Raw genomic sequence first — 23,209 nt, 5'->3', positions numbered from 1 at the left:
GTAAATGTAGCTCCGGTTCTTCACCAGGATCCCCTTCTGCTTGGCTTTTTCTAGCAAGCTACGGAAGGATGCTTGGGTTTACCCCCATCTGACATCCTCAAAAGAGGGAGGTGCCAGGTGGTAGATCCACTTCAAAGGCTGCCAGGTAGACAGAAACTAAAGCTCAGCCCCTTCACAAGATGCACTGGCCAAGTGCCCAGAGTTGAAACGCAAGGATGCAACCTGGACACCTAGGCCCCAGGACAGTCAGGAGACCAGTCTATGACAAGTGTTTTTGACCTGGCACGACCTGCTTGAAGGACAGCCCTTTCCAAGCATGTTGGATGTGACTCTCTACATCTGTCCAAAGCCCACTGGGAGTCCCAAACAGCCGTGCCTACACCAACACAAAGCATTTTGATGAACTACTCCTACTCTTGTAGTGCAAGCTACCAGAGAGGGATGCTGCCATGCCGACCCGTCAAGGCAGGAGGGACAGGCACTGCTATCTCTTAAAGCAGCTGAGAAAGCATTTTGGATGGGAAGGTCACCTCAGAAAAGCAAGCTTTGTGTTTGGAAATGCTCAAAGACACAGTTCTTGTGGATGGCAGAACCTACCTTGCTCGGCACGCACCTCCGTTCCTCCATCCTCCCTACTCATGTAACATGCTTGGTATTTTCCCAGCACCTCTTGCACAAGTGAATGCAATCTGTACTAATTAGCTGTTCACACAGCTTTTTGCTTTCTCCTGTGTTGCCTTTCCTCTCACATTTTTCTTCTTTTTCTCTCCAAATTGTTAAATTTTTGTAAAACTTGTAGCTTTGAGCCCTCTACAAATAGGGGTAAAATACTCCGTGCTAACATGTTTTCGTTCCTTCCCGTGTCAGCATTCTTTTAAAAACCAAAACCACACCTCTGGGAGCATGTTTTCTGGATCTAATTTGTAATTGCCTGTGCAAAGAGAACAGAAGGAAGATGTTAATTTCACTAGCTACTGATTACAAAAGTCAATACTTCTTTAGCCATTTGTGCCATTTCTAATCTTGACAATTCTTCCGGGAAAAAAAAAAATGTCAAACAGTGCAAAGTGTTTTACCCATGTGTGTAGGTTACCAACAATGGTTCCTAGAAAGCACAACAAACAAAAAGTATTTTAAAGTATAATTACATTTCTCTTCTGTGTGAAAAGGAGAGGACATGTATTTCTGCCATTGGCTGCTGATTCTGGAAATATTTGCACATTAATTATACTGTGGCAGCAATAATCGATCAGCTCTACAATTGCCTTTTCTCTTTACCCTCTTTCCTAGATCTTCTACAAAAACAAAAAGACCATTTTCCATTTCTCAGAACAGTATGTGAAATAAACAGTCACAAAGTTAGTGGATGCCACAGTTAAAAAATCTCTTTCTACAGAAACTAGATGCATGTGTGAGTGCATGAAGTTACTAATTACATAACCAGCATGAGGAAATGTAACGATAAAATCTGGTCTTCTAATGACAAGCAATGGCTCCCAGGTCATGCCCAGCTTTGACCATTGATGGGAAGGAGCAAGCCTTTATTAATACCACAGGAAGGTGAAGGACTGTGTGGGCAGAGCAACGGCTGGAGATATGGCTGGCCACATTGATCCTAACAGGACTATGCTGAGTAAGAGGGGTCCTGCTTTTAACAATTGGGGCATTCTGTCATTCCTTTGGGAATCACAGGCGTTATTGCTCTAAAAGCTGTTTTGGGTCTTGCTCCTATGTTCGCTTTATTTTGCCAGGACAATCATGACAAAGAGAGACAGACTGACCCTGTGCTGAGCTGGCCCCTACTCCACCATTGCTACCAGCTCCCCAGAGCTGCAGCTCAACAGCAAATTTTAGTGTTGCTACACTAGTTTCTTGCAATATAAATACTTTTATATGATTAACGTGTGGTCTGCATGTTCTACAAACACTACAGCTAAACCAGAGACTTCAGGTACTCCGGCCACTGCGATGCCAGCAAGCAGGAGAGCCTACCTTGAGTGATGGGGGCACACGAGTGCAGGAGCTCACTGCTCCACAGTGACTCGAAAATATCACTTTAAATCAGATCTCTTTAAATATTTAGGATTTTAATTTCTCAGTTATTTCAATGAGCAAGTAAGCATTAAAACAGAAACCAGTGGTCTCTATGTGTAGTCAGGTAGGAGTTTAAGGGTCTGCTGAGCACAAAGGGCATTAAGGGCATTAAGTGAGCAGACAGGCACACTGCAGCCCTGGTGCTACAGCAAACTTCAGCTCTCTCCCAGGAACCCTTTCACTTAAAGCAGGAAGCAGAGGAGAGCTGACAGAGAAGCATTGCATCTGAAAGCAGGGCCTCGAGATTTCGCTGTGAGCAAAAAATTCCTTTCCACTAAACGAGGCTCAACACCTGCCACTCTCTTGTCTCCAGCCTTTGTTCGCTCCCGTAATGAACACCTTTGTAAAAATAGCTGTAGATTAGAAAAGGAATTAACCTCCAAACAAAGGAGAAGACTAATTAAGCATTGCACTAAAAGAAAACAGAAGGGAAGTACATGTTTAAAAAAAAAAAAGGAAGAAGAAAGACAAGACAGCTGCACAGATTTAATTCCATTTTTTCCTCTTGTAGGTCATTTTACTCAATGTAATTTCCTTTCTGTATTTGCACAAATTTGTTACTGAGGCACTGCCCATTAACAAAGGTTTTTTGTTGCTTTCCATTCACTACTACCTTTCTTAATGCTTTGCATTACAAGCCCTCCATCAAAAAATAATCAAAAAAAAGCAAAACAGATTTAAATTAGACTTTGGGAGTATGCCATTTCATATACTTCTCCCTAGAGAGCTTCAGCTAATTAAACAAATGATTGCAGAATACTCACAATGTCAACCCTGTCAGCTTATATGCGAAATATCTACACCAAGCCATGTTTATTTTACCAAACACAATGTGGAGAAGCAATGTGCTCTGAAGATAAGCACAAACCTTAGGCCATATGGGGGCACACACTTTTTAAAACCATGGGCGAATTATGGAGAGGCCAAGGACTTTGAATATCCCTGCCCATGGTCTTGGGAGCCAGCAGGCAGAGCTATGCAAATCTGAAAGGGACAGGAGCTGAAGATCTGGGTGGCCAGGCTGAGAAGGAGACTTCAACAGATTCCAAAAACGGATGAGCACACCGAGCTGCTCCTGACATTTAGGCTGAGCTCTATATTACTGCCCAGAGGACAGTGTAGGAGTGGTTAATGATGATGAAGGAAATATCTGGATTTTTGCTGTTAAATTGCAGCAGCTCAGAGCAAAAGCTGGAGAGAAGCAAGCAGATAGAAATAGGTGCCTGGGGTGGGAAACCAGGAATATAAATGTTACGTGATTAGTCTGTGCATAGCTGCTGGAGGCAGTGAAAGTCTCAATTGTCCAAAGCTAAAGGATTTTAAATCTCTCTATACATTACATAAAAACATCCTTTAAAAACCCCATTTTTTCCATCCCATCCTTTCCATCTTGTCTTGCCTTTCTCTACTCTAAGCTGTGTGGCTTGTCCAACATGCCCTCTCTGCCCATCCTCTCCGCCCAAACCATGCCATCTGTTTTTACCCTCTGGTACTTCTCTCCCACTGACCTCATCTCCAATCCCTGTTCTAGTTCTTTATTCTTCCCATTTCCTTCTTTGCAACACATACCTCCAGTATGAAGTACCCACTGCCTCCCAGGGGGGACTACTCCTTTCCTCCCACCCCTCCATCCTGCTCTTGTCTCACACTATATTTAATTTGCCCAAGCAAGTGACACTTCCCAGGCCAGGCAGTTCAGCTTCTAGGAAGATTTTATGGTCAGGTGCATGCAACAAGGTATAACATAAATTATTACAGCCTTGACTGGGAAAATGTAATATTAACTTCCCTAAAGCCTTGTTAAGGGTCACAGAACCCACTGTACAAGGTTTGAGAAAAAAGAACAGTGAGGAGGGAAGGTAGAGAAGGAGGAGGAAAAGTAGTTCTGCTCACCATGGCAGGGCTAGAGTCTGAAGCTGATGTTAAAAATTACTAATGGGGTTAGGATGTTGCCAAGCCTCCAATGGGTTTCCCAGCCCTATTTAAGGACTGCTGCTTGCTGAGGCTCTGGCAAACACGACTGACCTCAACTGGGTGGACTGCTTGCTCACCATGCCATGATTTAGGAGATGAGATTAAGAGAGGATAAGCCTCACCATACCTGATCCAGGTGCAAGCCCAGCTCCGGTGCACTGAATGTTTGAAAATGCGAGAGGCAATACTACAAGGCAAAAATTATCTATTCTGGGGTGCTATGACTATGATAATCCTGGATACTCCTGGGACACTGTCCTGGCTGAATCAGCGAGGTACAAGGCAGAGAAGAATTGAGACAAGCTCCTACCCATCCAGTCCTGATTGCTTCATGCCTTGGCAGCAGTATTAATGAGAAAACAGTTTTGAAAGGGGAAACTCAGTTCAGAACATTCCTTTAGGAGGAATGCCAAGATCCTTCCTTGTTTATTTTACTTGTTGTGTAAACATTTTTATAATGCTCATCAATACAGTCTGTAGAGTGTATTTTTTAAAATAAGCAGCACGAACATCAGTATCTTGCTCGTGATCCTGGCCTTTTCTTTGACTCTATACCCTGAATCTAATGCATCATTTGCCATTTTACTCTGTGTATGGTGCTGGCCACTACTTGATTGTACGCTCTTAGTGAATCAACCTAAATGAATGAGAAGGTACTAAAATCACATAATAGACACCAGCACTGGAAATGGTCAGGAAATAGCAATTAAGGATGAATGTTCTGTTTACATGATCGAGACACATAAAGGCATGAGAAAGCTGAGAAATTCTTCAGTGAATGTGTCTGGTAAAAGCATTCAGTTTGCTTCTCCCAGATTCCTCCTTAGCAGCAATGGTTCCAGATTCTTATTGCTGAGCAATTTTAAAGTTCAGTGAACAAATTCTTTCTGTTGTTTGATTTTCTCCCATTTTCTGTGTGAATTCTTCTCAAATCCAAGCTTACTTTTTGCTTCTAAATGTGAGCAACAATCTGCGGAGGCTCCAATCAAAATGGTGCATTAAACTTCATTTCCCCCCCACCCAACTTCTTCAACACACATAACCCAGCTTGCACAGTTATGATCACGAAATATTAACATAATGTACCTCTTCCTTAGCAACAGCTATAGTGTCAGGGGAATGCAGCCCATAATAATGCAGCTCGATCTAGAAGCACAATAAAATAAGTGTAAGCTTGTTACACTTCAGTGGCACACAGGATTCCACTGTGAAGGGCCTTCATGAATTTAGAAACCTCATCTTCTTTTTACTCTCCAGTACAGATTATTTAGAAAAAGATTTATGGGCGCACATTCTCTTTTATTCCAGAAAACGAAATGTAATTGTTTACTCAGTAACAGTATTATTTTGCTGCACATCTACTACTACATTTGTGGGCATAATAGAGACACACACACGCACACATATCTGTGGAAAGCAATGCTCATAATGAGATAAAGATGAAACCAGGACTTACAGAAAATCTAAAGGAGAGACTGCCATGAAAGCATCTACAGCTGTGGTCAGTTTTTAATAAAGAAAGTTCAAGTAATTTTCTCAGAAAAACCCAGTTGCAGGGAAACATAGTTACAAATTAGCATGCTTAATCCAGAGCCCTCTATAAGACTTCCCTTGTACCTATCTGCAAAGAACCCAGCATCCCTGGCTGGGTAAGGGCAAAGCCTCCTCCTTGCCTCAAGTCCAGCTGTTTCTCTCCATCCCTGAAAGCTCCTTGGGCAACAGCCCCATGGCTGCTGCACATTCATGCATACTGGCCCTCTAACCCTTATAATTACATTTAATCAACCTTAATATGTCTTCTTAAAGGCAATAAGATCTTTCAAATACTGCTTCTTGCGAGTTTTCAGGGAGAATGAACTACATCAAGCCAATTCAAAGGCAGTAACAAACCATTTGGAGCCAGAGGATAGCAGTCCTTGTCTTCTGAGCAAACATTGCAGTTACCAAGCCAAATTTACTTGGCTGAAAGTCTTAAAGCATGAGGCCCTCTTATGAGGGAGCCAAGTTATAATGTTAGCAAGGGGCTCCATAATGTTTATCAGTAAATCAGTATTTAGTATGTATTTATTAAGGCTGGGATTTCCAAACACAGTTTTCAGGAGTGAGGTACACAATTCACAGGTATAAAATTCTGTCTGAATGGATTATATTATATCACTAGAATTCCTTGCAACAAACAACACACAAAGGAAAGAATCAAAATTCAACAATCCATTTTAAGGGAATTCAGGGGCCAAAACAGGCTCTAAATCCAGACATTTTAGAAAGCATCAGATCACTGTCTCTAGTGGAAGTCTCTCATTTCCAACAATGTTCGATCAACCCAAAAATTATTCCAAGAGCCAAGTGCTGTAAAAAAACCTGCTTACCAACAGAAAATCTCAATGCACAACTGAAGAGCCATCAAATGAACACAAAACTCTTCGACTCAGTGCTGTCAACAGTAGCGTGTTTGAGCCTAACATGATTTGCTTGTATGGGAGATCATCTGCCTGCCTTTCGAGACATGCACTGCTGACGAGCATCAACGAGAGCACGGTAACCTTGCTCATTGACTCATGGTTCTCAAAGCGAATCCCATGGTCTGAGTAGCCAAACCCCTGGCTGTGGTACCAGTCCTTGTAAACGTTTGTTATTTGCCAGATTCAACTTGCCAGATTAAACTGGCCCTTTCAAACGCCCTCCCCCTCTAATTAGGAGGACTGATGAAAAAAAACTAACTGAAAAAACTATCATAAAAAGAATGAAAAGAATTAACATTTCCCAGAAGAAGATGGTATAGATGTAACAGGACATTCTAGCACCGCAAATATTTTAGTATGCATGCCACTCGGAAATCCACATCACAAGACAAGGAAAGGTTAATATTTTGTTAAGTAAATATATCATTCATAATCTAGTGTTAAAATCACTGCGTACCGGCAACAGGAAACTCTATCAGACACTAAGAAGTTATCTACTATTATAAATGGTGTTAACTGGATAATTTTTCATCCAGGCTTATAACTGAGGAAGAATAACACAAATACTACCCCCCGTAGTTGCAGCAGAATAAAACATGTTTTCTCACAAAGTAACGAAATACCGATAATATACCAGTAGTGCTATATCAGAGATGGCTTCCTACCTGTAGTGCTAACAAACTGTCTTCCCAGATTTACAGTAGAGTTGCTCCCCACCAGGGTTTTAAGCCCCCCAGACAAGGCCATATACTAAAAAAATGTATAAAAGGCATTTCATAAAGGATCCTACGCCAGCCTGATCCCTCAAATTTGTACCTATTTGTGAATATACACAAGCCCTCCACTAGACAACTGCTGTCGAACTTCAACACACCCAGAGGACTCCTCTAGAAAAACATGGTTGTCATATCCTGCCAGGTGATGACGACACATTTCACTGATGTCATGGAGCACTTCTATAAACAGGCCCCATACAACACAATGTGACAGAAGACACAACATCCAGCAAAGGATGCAAGCAGACAACTGCAGTGGCAGACCAAGGCTTTCCAGGGGCTAAGCTGCTTGTGGCAGAGGGCTTCCACAGGAAGTGTCACCCCACATCGTGCACCTTTTTAACATCTCTGGATGGGTAAAATGAAGGTCTGTTATGCCTCTCAATCAAAGCATTGCAGACCAATCTCTTTTACACAGGCGTATGGCTTAGGAAATCACTGAACCTGAAATTTGATCTCTCATATGATTTATTTGCCATCTTCTCCCATTACACAAATATAAATATAACAGGCATTTTTCTGTAGCCCTGAAATTATTCAGAATTAATACCAGATGACAAAATGGACTATGTACCAGGAGGGGAAAAGTTACAGTAAAAGCTCCTTCCCATTAATGGGGCCATTCATTCATATGCCCACTATTCCACAGGGGAGCTGGACATAAATTATGTATTTGACATCTAGTTATAGATGATTATATCTGACATAATGAAGTTATAATGGAAGGAGTTTGCACATTGTTTAGTTATTAAGTGCCCATTTCTCGTCCCTGCACCAGGTGCAATGGTGATAGGCCGTACAAATCATCCAGAAGAAATGCCAAAATGGGCTCCCTTACTGATAAAGCACCACACATGTTTATTAATTTAACAGCTTGTCTTATGTCTCCCCCATCTGCTCATTTAAAACAGTTATTTGCCCTATAAATATTTCAAAAAGGGAAGTGTAGCCAAAAATTAGTCTGGCAGAAAAGGGAAAAAAAGAAAAGTTCGAGAAGGGTCTCATGCTGTATGCAGCACTGCGCTCTTTTTTTCCACATTGAACTGGTTCAACGGCTTTTTTTCAAGCTGGTAATAGGACATTCACTTTAGATTAGTGAAGCTTGAGGCTGCGCCACCATAGCTGACTCTACTTTCCAGCTGTTGCCACTGTCAGGTGGGTGAAAACTTCCTCCACTGATGGCGAGTGGCAAAACTCAGTACAGCGGAAAATGAAACCCACTGTCAAAAGAATCTCCTGGGTGCATGTCTTTGTCCATTTTGAGCTTATCAGGTCATATGGTAGCTTCAAACAGCCTACAAAGAATAACATTTCAAGGCATCTTTAAATCACTGTTCATGCTGATCTCCATAGCAAAACTCCTTTACAAGGCAGCAGCTAGCTGGTGAAAAAAGCTACTTAAAAAGTGCCTTTTCTTTCTTTTTTTCAGTTGGCTAGGAATAATGGAAAAGGTGTTAAATATCACTCAGACTGTTCTTCCTCTTCCCCCCCTCCCCTCCCCAATTCTTAAATATTTTCAAGTGTAAATACTTTGAACAGTTTCCACCAGCACACAGAATTTAGCACTCCTCCTTGAGAGACTTCGTTAGCTCCAGCTTTCTGCTAGAGCAAACGCTGTTATCTTATAAATAAACAGCAATGCCCCGAGGTGCTCCTCTACAGTGAAAACACACATTCCAAAGAAATAAGAGCAACAGTTCAACACCATAGTAAAAACAAAAACTGCGAATGGCACGCAATTAACTCTTTCTGACTGAGAATACCTACAGGACATAAGGTGGGACCTCACTGATGGTAACAAGCAAACAGGAGGACTATGAGTTGGCTGTAAGATTTCCAGGAGCTCTGGCTAATCTGGCCATGATACTGGTTTATCACCACCCATAATGCCTAATGAGGAATTAATAAATGCAGAGCATGGTCCATGTTCAAAGCAGCTGCCTGCTTCAGGGAATCAGTGTAGTCCAGAAGGGTGGACATTTTGGAACATATCTGAGTCACAATGAGAGATTTTCAGAGAGCTCTGGATAAAACTGAGAATAGCATTGCATCCGCACATTAGAGCTCACCCACACCTCCACCAGCTTCACGACTCAAACAAACTCCATACCTGGCAATACATTCCTGTATCTGCATCTACCACACCACCCAAACCCCAACCTGCCGCAACGCTGAGCCGTTTGAAGACTCATCACAAAAAAATACAGAACTCAAGTAAGAAGTAAACAAACAGTAAAGGAACCCAGCAAACAAATCTGTATGGACCTCTTCAAAGCAAGGCAGCTTCAAATTCACTGTATATGTGAAGCTTGTAGTCATTGCAAAACCTTTACACTGACCATGTAGGTATGGTGAACAGTCATCTCCCATCCAACTGGTATCCCATTCGATACCAGTTACCTGCATGCCTCTTATACCGTCCTTGCCAGAGAAGTCACATGAGATGACAGAATGTCACTGGCTCGCTGCAATGAGCATGTACACTCCATGTTGGAGTGAGTGAGTGAGATCCTCCGGTGGGCTCAGGGCAGCCAAAAAGAAGCGCTGAGAGATGTTATCCTCAAAGAAAAGGTTGAGCAAAAGCAAAGAAGAAAACCCTGCACGTGACCAAGGAAGAGTAGGACACTATATAGCATCCCAGAATTGCATTTTTCCCAGGAAAAAAGGGAATAAGGGTCCTGACCACAGGAGACCACAAATAGCATCCAGTGCATGATCCTTTTTACTTAAAGGTATTGAATTAGTCTCTCACCTGGACTCTTCCACATGAAGGACATCAGGAAAATAATACTGCCTTAAGGAGCTGGAAACACAAAGCTGTAACTAACTCTAAAGGGAAGGAACAGGGTGAGTAAAAGCTGGACCTCGGAGAGCAGCAGAAGGACAGTGTAAAGGACTCTTAAGCTGAAAAATGGCTTCCCCAGCCTGGAAATAAGGATGTGCCTGTCCAACATGAACTTGGAGCAGAAACTCCTGTGCAGCACCTCTCTCATAGCACTGAATCTGGGGAGGGAGAGGCAGGCAAGCTGGTGTCTCAGGGCCTGTCGAGCACGGGATACGTGACCCTGTGTGTCAGCTTGAATTAAGGCAAGGAGTGCCACTGGGCCTCACTGCCCAGCACTCCCCTTTCTCTGGACCTGGGAAGGAGGACTGGGGCTGTGCAATAAGCCCAGCTGTCAGATCTCCTATATCATCTGCAAAGCCATCGACCCTCTCTGGGACCTTTGGGAGGGAAAAAAAAAAAAGATCCAGAATGCATACTTACAAAAACCTACTCTATTTTTGGTAATAAGATTTAACAGTGTTGCTAATGTTCAGGAATGATTCTCCTTCAGACACTGTAAATGCAAAGGGGGAGAAAAATAGCAGAACGGATCCAGTTTTGAAGAAAGAAAGCACAAAGAAACATGACACTAAGACAGAGAATCAAGGGGTAAACCCAGCAAAACCTCTCTCTGTCTCCCTGACATGCTGCCTAAGGAGTAGGGACAGATTCTGTGTTTATTGAAGATGAACCTAATAACTGAGGTTTACAGAAAAACCTCCCACAGTGCCTTAAATGGGGCCAAAATAACCTCCCTGGCTAGCGAAATCTACACAGAAGGGGTAGAACTTTCTGTGCCTCCTTCATTTGTTATTTGTTTTGGGAACTGGGGATGAATACACAGTTTTGCTTATCAGTTAATATTTTGGAAATGTACTGTCTTCAAGCATATCAATCTCCAAGATAACTACTCTCTGAGTTTCAATTTTAAAGGACACCTTTGCAAAACATCAGTTCAATAAGGGAGGAGAGTTTCTCAGTCTGTCCAGCTTTAAACCCCAGGCATACCTTTAATGTTTAATATGATTCCACATATATGCTAAAATCTGTTTCTATACAGCTTTATAAATAGTTTTAGTGTGCATACTCTGTGAGCTTAATTCACTTCTTTACTGTTTTTTTAGTACCTGGCAGAATTTGAGTACAAATGCTAAATTTAATTTATTACTATATATGATAATTCCATAAAATCCCTTCCTAAGCCAGAGTATCAGTGTCACTCTCATCTATGAAACTCCTTGCTATTGTCAGTAACCAGTGATCCATTCTGAAACACAGGCTTAATCTTCAGTCTGTGAGATCACAACCTAAGGTCTCAGCTATCCCTGGAATTATTCTGTACACAGAAGGTGTAAACACTTGCATAAAAATCATGTAATCACATCCAGATTGCTGGACTGCAAGGAGGTGTAAAAATAATGGTTAACAGTGCTTCATATATGGAACTAATTCTAAAACAGCCTCAAATTAAAAAGGGAGTGGGGTATAAGAAGTATCTTCATGAAGAATGCTGATTCAGGGCTTCATTTCTATTAAGTGATGTACAGTGTCATCACTGTGTGGCTGTACAGAGCAGTGGTTCAGAGCAATTACCCAGTAATGCACGGTGACACTGACGTGCTAGTAAACTACTGGAGTTCATACTCTATTCACTGCTAGCATCAGGACTCTGAAAGGCAGGTAAAAACTCCTTGCATGCATAAGCAATGTGTGTAAATGTCACCAGTGATAAAATTTTTAAAAAGGAGAAGGAAGAGGCAGTTACAAATAAATCTGCCAACTGAGAACTGTAACTGCGTAGACCCACAGGAGCACTAAAGCTGTATCTTTTTTTGATAATACAGGATGGGAAGATGCTTCTATATCACTACCCAGGCTCTATTTCCATTAATTACAATTAAACCCGTATGGTGGCTTCTTCTATTTGCCACTCTGAGTGCAACATTGACCTGTTCCTGGTGTTCAGCTTACTGTGAGGGGGAATGGAGAGGGGAAATGAAGGGCATCAAAGGAGCAGACAAAAACATTAGTAGTTTATGCCGACTGTCATAATGCTGCTCTGTTTTTAGAGTTCCAGCTACAGGAATTGTGGAGGAACAACAAGACCTTCAGGACAGGTATTTTTAACTCCTTTGTTTAAAACAGCTCCTGTGGTTATGGGATGAAGCTTGGAACATGACCTCAGCATGTCCTAAGGTGTCAGAAAATGCAGTCAAACAAACAAAAAAATGTAGGCCTAACATACTTAGAAAAAGTATTAAAATATAAAATATTATTACAATACTCGAATGGATTTTGGATTCTGAGCCTAGAAATGAGGCAGCAGGTAAATAAGTAAAGCTACCTGTCCCACATGCCAGGGCCAGAGAAAAGCCTTGCTCTTCCCCCAGGAAACAGTACCAATTACTACATTTTTAACAGCCCCTAGTCACCAGCTAATAGATTGATGCCTCCAGAGCTGGCTTCCTCCCTGGCCCTCTCCTATTAAGTGACACAAGGGTATTCAAGCCCTTTTACCAATGCACAGCAGCAGTAATGAGTCCTTCCACACTAAGCAGCTCCTTCTTTAAGATTTGTCAACCAGGGGAGTGGAGGTCCTGGTGAAAGTAGTTAATGTAGCAGTTTGTGTTGGAAAAGCTCCATTTTACCTTCTCTGCAAGCACTGCAACTGTTCTGCCTGACCCACTTTGCCCCGCTCCTGGTGGCACTGCCATTTATCTTGCTGAGGTAGCTATGCCCTCATGAACACCAGATCACTGAAGGTTTTTGTTAGTCCTTAGCTCTTTCCTCTTGGAGAAGGCAAGGCACAGCTTTTTGTCTGCTGCTGTTCCAGCATCCTTGAGTCTTCCATAGGCTGCTCCAGACCCCAAGGTAAGGATTTACACTGACCTATTCTAAGTAAGCTCTGATTCATCAAATCAATGACAAGCTAGAGCCAGAAGGTCCTGGAAGTCATAACTGTCTCTGCCTTACTGGAGTGCTCTGCTATAAAAGCAAGGTAGTAAATTTTACCATAGAACTGGAGGTTTTCAAGTGACTTAGAAGCTGATGATCTCAGATGCATGTGTCAAATCTCAGGGTAGTTCACTCAAAGCTACATGGAGGTTGCGGACTGTCAGGAGATTACACTCAACCAGCCTGATTCACGGCAAGACCAGACTGGGAGAGGAGACTGCGAATCTGGCATCCTCACATCCAAGTTCCACCACCACGTGGTTTCACCTTGCAGAGATGCAAGAGGAACTGCTATGGAATGATAATGCTGAGGCTGCTGTGCAGTAAGACTCAAGTCCTTAGTTTTTGTTATTGCATCATCTAAGCAAACACACATTCACACATACAAAGGGAAAAAACTCAGCAAACATTTAAGTTCAAGTTCATTTAAGATCAAGTTACAGAACCTAGCTACATGGATGCTGGTGGAAAAGCTCAGTCAAAACTGAAGGAGACTTTCATGCCAAGAGCACTAACACTATGCTTTTCTTTAGCCCACAAAGCTCTTGGGCCATTTGGAGGAACAGGGTTTGCAGTTGTAGCTGCAATTCACCAACAGAAGGTTTTTCTGTCTCCCAGGTTATTAGAGATGGATAACAAAGTGAGATTGAGAAGACAGCTTTCTTCATATTCCATAATGCAAGTGTGTCTATCCAGATTAATGTTGCATTAACACGTATTTTTCAATTAAGAGCAGTTAGAGAAACAAGTGCGGACACAGACACACACCAATAGCCTTACAGTGTTGTGGCAGAATGATGACAATCACTACAAAGGTCAACTTGGTACCCTTTCTGTCACTGTAGCACCCTTCGGAGAGTGGGAGAAAGGAAAAAAACCCCAAACCTAAGCTACAGTGCATCGCTATGCTATCACGTTTTGGCTGTCCTCTTCCTCCCTTTCTCTTCTTCTGCAACGTTCCCTGTGTTTGATATTCATGTACACTTACGGAGCTGACCAAGCTCCCTTCATGTTCCTGTTTGATTTTAGCTTTGCTATTATCTATTCCAAGAACAAGCTGGTAATTTTGATATCCTACATGAATATTGACAACCTAACTAAAAAGAGGAAAAGGAGGTGTAAGAAGTCTGCACCAGCACATATGCTTGCTCTGGGGATAAACTCACTTCCCCAGGCCACAAAGGCAAACACTGGGGGCTCAGCACAGCACAGCCAGGGGATGATCCTCCAAATGAGGCAGAGAAATCAAGGGCTTACATTCATATTGCTTTTCTTGTGCCATTCAAGAGAGGCACCTATCTTAGCAGGGCTATTCTGGACTTACTCCATACATACTGGCTACTAGCGTTGCTCCCAAGGGCAATGAGCTCCCCTAAAATTTGAGTCATTCTCTACAGTCATCCTCTACTGAGCCTAGAAAACACCTCAAGCAACAGCGATGAGGACTGAATCCAGGCTGGAACCACTGCACAACCCCTTCTGTACCCTTTACTCATCCAAGGGGCAGCTGAAATCTCTCCTTCTGCATTCTGCCATCAGCTCCCTGTGCCTTTGTACTGCCATTAGGAGGGAGAGCTGCAGGACAGAGGGCAGGATCTAAGGTATGCTGTCCCTGCAAGAGTAAACTAGTGGGGAGAGCAAAATAGCTTGTGAAGTGATGGTATGTTCAAAGCTATGTAATGGGACATATGGGACATGGCCGCCTGTCATACATCTCTCTTGCAGGAATTAATTTGCCCCTGAGAGTGTCCTTGGATGGAGGGTGATAACTTTACAATGGAGGCTCTATGAACAAGTGAGTGACATGTACCCACGCCTATGGCTGGTTCACAATGCCATGAATGGAGGCTGTCTCACTGACTCACCCTTGGATGGCGGTCTCTCCAGATCCGAATCGAGGTGGATCGGTGGGGCAATGTAGGAAACCTGCCCATGGTGAGCCTGCCCTGTGGACAAATAAGTGGTTTAGTTCCACTGTTTCCTACAGAGATCTATCAGGGCTATAATCAAATGCACAGCATTTTTATGGCACTGGCTTAAAAACTGGTTTTGAAGCATTTTGTTCTATTGTGCATTTTTCCCAAGGAACTTCCATGTTCTGCAGACATCTGATGAAAAGTTGAAAACACTCCCATCTCTTCTGCTTTTTCCTTGCAGACATGGGTACTCTGCTGAAATTTAGTTATACCTGGTTTACCACTACCGCATACGTGTTGCACCATGTTCTCTTGAAAGGCCATATGCTACAGAAGACCACTGATTTCACACAAGCCCATTCAATCTGTTCATCTTACTCCAAGAGAGAAGCAAGTATTTCTATGTCACAGCAATTTTTGAAGGAAGCATGGGATGCAGCACAATTCCACCTGTTTGTCCCACCTGCAGAAGATGCAAACATCATTTTTTGGAACTCAGCATTGCTTTCACCTCAGTGGAACCTTTTTTGTTCCCTACACCACCATGCAGTTTCAGAGTTGTTCAGACCCAATTCTTCTCCAGCAATTTGAAGGTAACTATATCAAGAAACTTCTATTTATAATAAAACCATTTTGTTATAATTCATCTATTTACTGTAACAATTTACAGGGTTGTTAATCTCTTTTTCTAAACATGGAAAGTTAATGACACATAGATTATGATAACAGTTAGGGTAACCTTCCCGTTTCAAGTAATATTCGCTCTGCAATAAAAGCAGTTGATTCCTCTTATGAGACACATTCCAAATAATTAATACAGCTCCCTGTTGACACTTGCTGTTGTTGCTCCAAGCAATTTCCAAGCTAGCATCACAGGCAGTGGAGCAGCGATACAGTCTTCAGGCTTCTTTGTAATGACATCCAGAAATACCACAAGTACGGTATGCTGGTGCACATAATATGTGGAAAACATCTCTTCAGGGAGATAAAATATTAATGGGAAAGGGGAGAGGAAAAACAAAAAAAAGAAGTGTGTCTGAATGGGTAAATTATATTTACTGCTTTACACTGAGGGTGACTCAGATAATTTGCATTATTAGCCATTACAGCAACTGGACGTAATTCAGGTTTAAAATCTACTGACACATCATAAATTCTGTATTTGCTTTTAAGTGCTTTAACATGGGAAATCTGCTTCAGGCAAACCCATAGCTAATAACGAGTTACTCTGCTTTCCTCTTCTTGTTTACATGTTAAAAATCCATTTGGTGTCATTAGTGTGCACAAGTCATCATTTAATAGCTGCTTGGTTCTGCAATAGAAACAGGCAGACGATCTGCTCTCACTCCAAGCTGCTCAATGTGCAGGATAGTGCCCTTATAACCGTAGAACAGTCTCAGCATTTGCTGCATCAAAGATACCACAGAAATGTTAAAGAGCTGAGGTTGGCAGGGAACTCTGGAAATCACCTAATCCATTCCAAGGGCTACAAGAGTATCTCTAAGGATGGAGACTCCACAGTCTCTCTGCTCAATCTGTACCAGTGCTTGGTCACCCTCACATCAAAAAAAAAAAAAAAAGAAAAGCTTTTCCACTATCTGCCTCTAAGAAGCATGGTTCCATCTTCTTTATTTCCCCTCATCACATATTTATACTTGCCACTAAGATTGCCTGGATGATCTGGTCCAGGACAGTCACAGCTCTCTCAGCCTCTCCCCACACAGAGATGCTTCAATGCCTTAATCATCATTGTGGTCCTTTGCTGGACTGGCTCCAGTAAGTCCCTGTTTCTCTTGCACTGGGTAGCCCAGCACAGTACCCAACATTCTGATATGTCTCACCAGAGCTGAGTAGAGGGGCAGGATCACCTCCCTTGATCTGCTGGCAATGCTCTGTCTAGTGCAACCCAGGAGCCTGGTGGCCTTTTCTGCCCCATGGACACACTGTTAACATGTGGGGGTTTTTTGTTGGGTTTTTTTTGTGGGGGGGTTGGTTTTTTTTTTTTTTTTTGCTTCTTTTGTTTTTTTTTTTAATCACCTGGTCTTCTTGGGACTGAGTAATCTCAAAACCAAAAAAGAATGATTCTGTAAGCTTAAAGGGCTAGGTCAGAGTAAAGAAGATACATGCACAGTATATAAAAGACTACAAGAGTTTGTTTAGACATTCACTACAAATCAGTAATAACCATGGAAGCTTATTAATGTTTTATAAAAGCTTTTACCTTATATGGAGGAAGTATCAAATGCTCTCTAGTGATAAATGAAACAAGTTACAGAAAGCTTTTATCTACTTGCTGTTGATGCAAAACACAGTTACTTCCAAAAAAAAAAAACCAAACTTGACTTCAGTTAGACTGTACACTTCCAACAATGCTAATAAATCAAATTTTGGGTTTTAACATTCCCTCTATAATAAAGCAATGTGAACAATTGTTGTGATTTATATTCTGGGCCCAAATGCCAGCTCAGGTGTTCTTCAGACTCGTTTGAGGAACAAAGGCTCTCCACTGCTGAGTCCCTAGTGATACATTCAGAATCAGGATACCTTACAAATCTTCTTATTAATTAACAGAATCACATTTTTGCTTTGGTTTTGCTATTATTGGCAGTGGTGACCTCAGAGAATTGAGGGAAGGGAGGCAAGGGGAGGTGTTTGAATCAAGGCCTGGCAAAGGGACTGGTACACAAGAACACGGTACTCCTGGTTTTAACAGTATTACAAGTTCTGCCACTGATTCTATTAAAAACCAGTATTTTACCTAATGGACCTATGAAGATTTTGAGACTGATAATACTGATGCAGCTCAAGTTGATAACAAAGACTGACAGAACAAGTTTTGCTAAGTGAGGCCAACTCCCAGTCCCTTTTGAGTGAGTTTTGCACTTTCAGATGCCTACTGCAAGCCCCGGCTCTAGGAATGAACGACTTCTATCTCTACCTCTTTAGTTCCAGCTGCTGCAGAAAAGCACTTGAAAAGGGGGATGTGAGACCCTTCATAGAAAAAAAAAAAAGAAGGCAGAAACACTCAACACCAGTCTCTCCAATCCTTCAGCTGTTTTTAGTGCGCACTGGGTCTGAGCTGACAAAGGTGCAGGACCAAGAGGTGGGACCTGGCCTCCCTTACCATCTCTCCAGCTGCCATACTTTCATATCTACACACACACCTATAAACCCATTAGCCTATTTGTTTGACTGCTCTTCGATCTGAAGAGCTGCCCATATGCTAACCAATGCTGGCCTGGTACCTGTGCTTATTGGAGTGGAAATGCCTGGTGTCAGTTCCTTTTTGAATTTTGAAGGATTCTCCAAAGAAAACTGCACCTTGTCTTTTAGTTATGAAAAAAAAAAAAAAAAAGTAGACTTCTGATAAAATACCAGAGGTCAAGACGTCTCTGTTGCTGATGGGAAGTTCACCATGCCTCATATTATAACAGCTTGCATGGCCTTCTCCAGATCCCACCCTGCCTATAACCATCTGCTGTTTCCGCAGCCGGCTCCCAGGTAAAAAAGTAAACAGCAATCAAACATAATCATCAAAGTAACATTTGATGAAGTTGCCAATTTTTTATGTACTAGCTAAGGTTGTGCTCCATTTCCCTTACTCCTCTTGTTGGAAACATCCAGGCACTGACATGGCCAAAATAGCCATGGCTCCCTGTCAGTGGCAGGTGTTGGGCAGGGGGAGTAACAGGCAACAAGGGGTAATATTGGAAGACAACTGTGGATCAGTCCTGGTCTGCTTTTCTTGTATCATAATACAAGGATTCAGGTCTGGCCAACACTGCCTAAATATCAAAACCATCTCAGGTGAGACAGGGCAAACAGTAAGTTTGGTGACACAAGTAGCCACCAACAGCCTGTCTTCATAGCAGCCATGTGCATCTGCTGTGACAATGTCAAAAAAAAAGCATGTTTGGTAGTAACAATTCTGGGAGCAAAATATGGATATGACCTTGAAAATCCATCTGGTGACATGGCCTCCCTCAGGTAGAGGGAACAAGAAAGGTGTTTCTGAATTAGAAAAAGTGCTTGACTGGCCATTATTTTCAGGTCTGACACATGAGAGATACAATACATTTTAAAAAGCCCATAAGTTGGAAGAACAAAGATAATGCTTTGTGAAGACTGAAAGAAATATAATAGCTTGGCCTAAGGGATTTTTCTTCTTACTATTTTTTTAAAAGGGATCTGGATGCTCACAGACAGAAAGTAAACATCCACATATCTTCAAAAATCTGCCCCTAAGTGATTTAGTCATCTACAGATGCAATGATATAAAACTACAGAAAAAAATCTGCGAATGCATGGACTAACCAAGAAAAGTTGCAACAAAGCAGTCTCATCTGTGTATCTATTAAAACCATTTCCCCCTGATCCTTTTTAGAAACATACCCACTGTTTGTAGCATCTAACAGGGCAGGCCTCCTTCCTGATCCTATGCCAAGTTTCCAGTGCCTGTGACATTTGATTTTTCTAGAGCGTAACTCCTGTTGTCATGTATGCACATGGGAAACCTTTCTGCCTGGCCCTTGGTCATCTTTTACCTGAGATTTTCCTGTGCACTGTCAAAGAGAAAACCTGAACAGAAAACTGAATGATTCAAACCCCCAAAAGCAAAGGAAAAGAACACGGACATTTACTCGACTAAAAATAAGACTTTTAAAAACATACGATGAGAGACGTCCTAAACATCTGATTACTTGTCTCCTAAAGCTGGCAATGCTATGAAGATAACTAAAATCACCAGAACGGATGGTTCTCACTTTTCCCTACTGCTCCTTTGCTCAGTGCCTATGGTACCATGGTGGGTATGGACAGTTGTGCACCTAAATTGCAGTTCTGCCCCATGCCTGACCCAGTTCCAGCAGCAGCAACGAGTAGCCATCAGGAGATATATTCTTTTTAAACAAACATGCTTCAAACTCTTTGTTCTCAAGGGGTGAGAGTCCTCTTTCTTTGCTGTCCTTATCCAGAGGCGATCACTGCAACACATTTTTTTGCTGTCATGTCGGATTACTGAGATTTCTACCCATTTTCCAGCCTCTTTTATCATGCTTTGTCTTCCACAGGTTCACCAGTTCTCAAGATCCTTCTTAGACAATCTAGCTAGCATTTCATGCAGAGGATTTAATTTAATTTCATGCTGGTATCTCCGATGACCCATGTTCCCAGGTACTGCCTCTCCTACATTCTTTGTTGTCTGCACCTCGGACTGCAGACACCTCCATGGATTTAATCCCTCGTATGTTAGTCCACTTGCTTGGATCACTAATGAGTTAATACCCATAAAAGTAAACATCAATTCCTCAGACTTTGATTTCAGTTCTTCACATAATTCCCCCTTTTTTAATAAGAATGGGGTAGGCACACACTAGATATGCTAAATACATATTCTAAGGAACAGTCTTGAAAAACATACTGACAATTTTACTAGTATCTTTATAGATAAAGTATTCTTTGCATGTTATGGCCCTTTTTACCATGTAACTGAAAATATTAATTTTTAAAAGCAGTCCAGTTTGTCTGTGATACAACATTACTTTTTGGTCACATTTCTGTAATTCTCTAAATGTTAACAGGATCTTTTAAAAAATTTATTTATTATCTAACAGAAGACTACTTCACTTAGTTGGATTGCAATTTCTAGGATTATCTCTCTCATAGTCTTTAATTTCCAAAATCAGTACATTTTTTTCTTGACCTTTTTTCTCCTCTCATGAGTCTTTTTGAATCCCATAATATGTAGGCATACATAAAAATATATGGAAAGAGAAATTAAAAAACTGGTAGGTTTGCAAACATGCTCCTTTGACATGCCATTAAACAAATTTCATTTGGGCCTATTACTCGGCATATATTCAGACTTCTCCCAGCAGCCTTTTTTTCTGCCTTCCATCAATGACTATCTTTACAAAACATCATTTCCTCACTGCCCACCCTCTTCCATTTTGCATTAAGAGCTTTCTTTTCAAATAAAGCTTTTATAAAGCCATTCTCTACCTCAGATGTGTCAGAGTTAGCGCTGATTCTGTCCACCGCTTCATTTACTCATGGCCTTTTATGGAGTATCTCTCTTTCATCTGTACATCTCCCTTTCATCTTTCAATGGCCTTTTAACTCCTTAGGGTAGCAGCAACCCACCCACTCCCGCTTCTTCCCTCCCTCCCAGGGTCATTTCCCTGTCCTTCCCTCGAAGCTGTGGATGCTTCTGAATACAAGAAAACCCTCTTTTCCAACAGGAACTCTCTGACTACATTATCTCTGCTCTCTTGCCATTTTGCCTCCCGTATTTCATAATGGGAAGCATGGCAAGCTTAAAGCAACTGCAGCAGGAAAAGCAGGGTACATGCAAGCGTGGCTGCCACACAGGGACAGCTCCTGGTCACGTCTGCCTGCTGAAAATGGAGGCTACCAACACTGGCAGCCTCAATGGGTGCTGACAGAGAGCCTTCCATCCACACCGAGGAGAGGGCTCCTGTGCAAAGACACCACAACAAGCAAATGTTTCCTCTCCCATACTGTTCTTGACAGAAGTTATAATATTGTAACATTTTATGTTGTTTACTTACACATTTCTTATGAAGCTGTCTGAAAAAGCATATAATAGTAGCTTTTTCAAATGCCAGCATTATGTCCTCATGTTTAGGGGATGAAGGACTGTGCTTTTTTTCTGGAAAAAGCCCTGCTTTGGTGCATGCATTTTGTTTCTCCGTCTTTCAAAGAGAGGGGTCAACAGGAAAACTCAAAAGGAACCAATTTGCAGATGAGAAGCAAGAGGTGTGTTCTCACCTGCCTGTCCCAAGTTTGTGGCTGAGTTCCCCAGTACTGACCAAAGAAAACTTCATCCTCAGTCAAGAGGGCTGCCAAATACAAAGAAAACCTTGGAGTCAAGGAAGAAAGCTCAATAAAGGATGCAGGGAAAGGGGCGAACTGGGGAGATGCTTGGCTAATACCCTGTCACACTCGCGTCTCATGTTTTAGATTAAATGCAAATCCAAAAGCAGTGGCTGGCAGTGTGCTTGCACGAACAGAAAGTGTGATCAAATGGACTAGACTTTTCTGAGGAAGTACCACTTCTGTTTTCAGTTTGTCACAACAAACAACAGCCCTAACCATAAGAAGGAGGAAATCAAACCTTTTTGATAACCAAACTGTCCCTCTTGTGACAGCTGTTACCTGGGATGACTAGGCTAGGTTTGAGCTATGGGCTAAAATAAGGACAAAAATAATGCCAAAGGAATGGATTAAAAACTGTCTGAGTATTACAGCAGCTGAAGCAATTTTAGGCTTTTCACAGTGGCAGATGAGTATTTTCCAAGGAGCATTTAGGACTCCTGTCCCAGCTAAAGTCAGGGGTGAATAAGCTTCTTCAAGGCACACCAAGATTCCTCATTTTGATGAGGAAACATTGTAATTTGTGTTTGGTGTTTAGATGGACCTCATCCTTTTGTTAAGGACTTAAAACATTAAATTTAGAAGCACTTTGGCTCCCATGATGCTCTGCATCCTCCAATGCACATCCCAGAATCTCTCCTGTGGTACGAGAGTTTGGCGTAAGGGCTGGGAAGGAAGAAGAACTAAAATACACAGGAAATATTTCATCCATGCCATTATAATTAAACAGTGTTAAAGACCTCTTAGCTTACCCCCAAATGGCAACACATAAAAGAAGGCTGTATCCAAATTTGGCTTTCCCCAGTGCCCAAGGCAGGGAGCTTGGGTTGCACATGTTTTGAACTTTTCTCCCCAGTACCTTGCCCAGCAGGTTAAAGAAACACAACATGTTGTATTTTTCTTTTCCTCCCAGACGTGCTTGCTGTCCTATGAAATATAATTTACCAGTCACCTTCACCAAAAAACATGGGGCAGGAGGAGAAGGATTTTGGTGCAGAGGAAACACAGGGATTTGGACCAATGCAGTCCTCAGAGCCCTAAAGCAGACAAATATTGGTAACCACAAACCACCCAAAGCAGGTTTAGGCACGGTGAACCCAGGGAGGTTTCCTTGGTCACCTCTCAGAGATTTAATCTAATATGAAGTGCATTGTGCCAGTTTCTGCTGTCCTTACTCTGCTCTTGTCCCAAAAGTCAAACAGGATGTTTCCAACCTCCATAGTGGGTCAAGCCCAGCCTGTTCTGCCTCAGGTGTGGCTGAAAAGAATTGGGATAGAAAAGTTATAAAGAGCTTTTCGGGGGAAACCTAGCCAA

The 23,209-nt window shown here is 42.0% G+C and overlaps 1 protein-coding gene across 24 annotated transcripts in view; it reads right to left on the bottom strand.

Moving 5' to 3' along the window:
• Positions 1-23,209, bottom strand: part of ADGRL3 (adhesion G protein-coupled receptor L3) — a 520,635-nt gene that overhangs the window by 140,161 nt on the left and 357,265 nt on the right. For 23 of the 24 annotated variants that reach the window (XM_017829314.1, XM_017829319.1, XM_017829296.1 and 20 more), the window contains one exon: positions 14,951-15,031. The exons of the other annotated variant lie outside the window; for it this stretch is intronic. In XM_017829314.1, the coding sequence (XP_017684803.1) occupies positions 14,951-15,031 (81 nt within the window). The remainder of the gene's footprint in view (positions 1-14,950; positions 15,032-23,209) is intronic. 24 annotated transcript variants of the gene reach the window in all.

The sequence above is a fragment of the Lepidothrix coronata genome, unplaced genomic scaffold (assembly GCF_001604755.1).
Source record: "Lepidothrix coronata isolate B3197 unplaced genomic scaffold, Lepidothrix_coronata-1.0 Scaffold162, whole genome shotgun sequence".
NCBI classification, from domain to species: Eukaryota; Metazoa; Chordata; class Aves; order Passeriformes; family Pipridae; genus Lepidothrix; species Lepidothrix coronata.
This window is presented reverse-complemented; position numbering and strand designations above follow the sequence as displayed.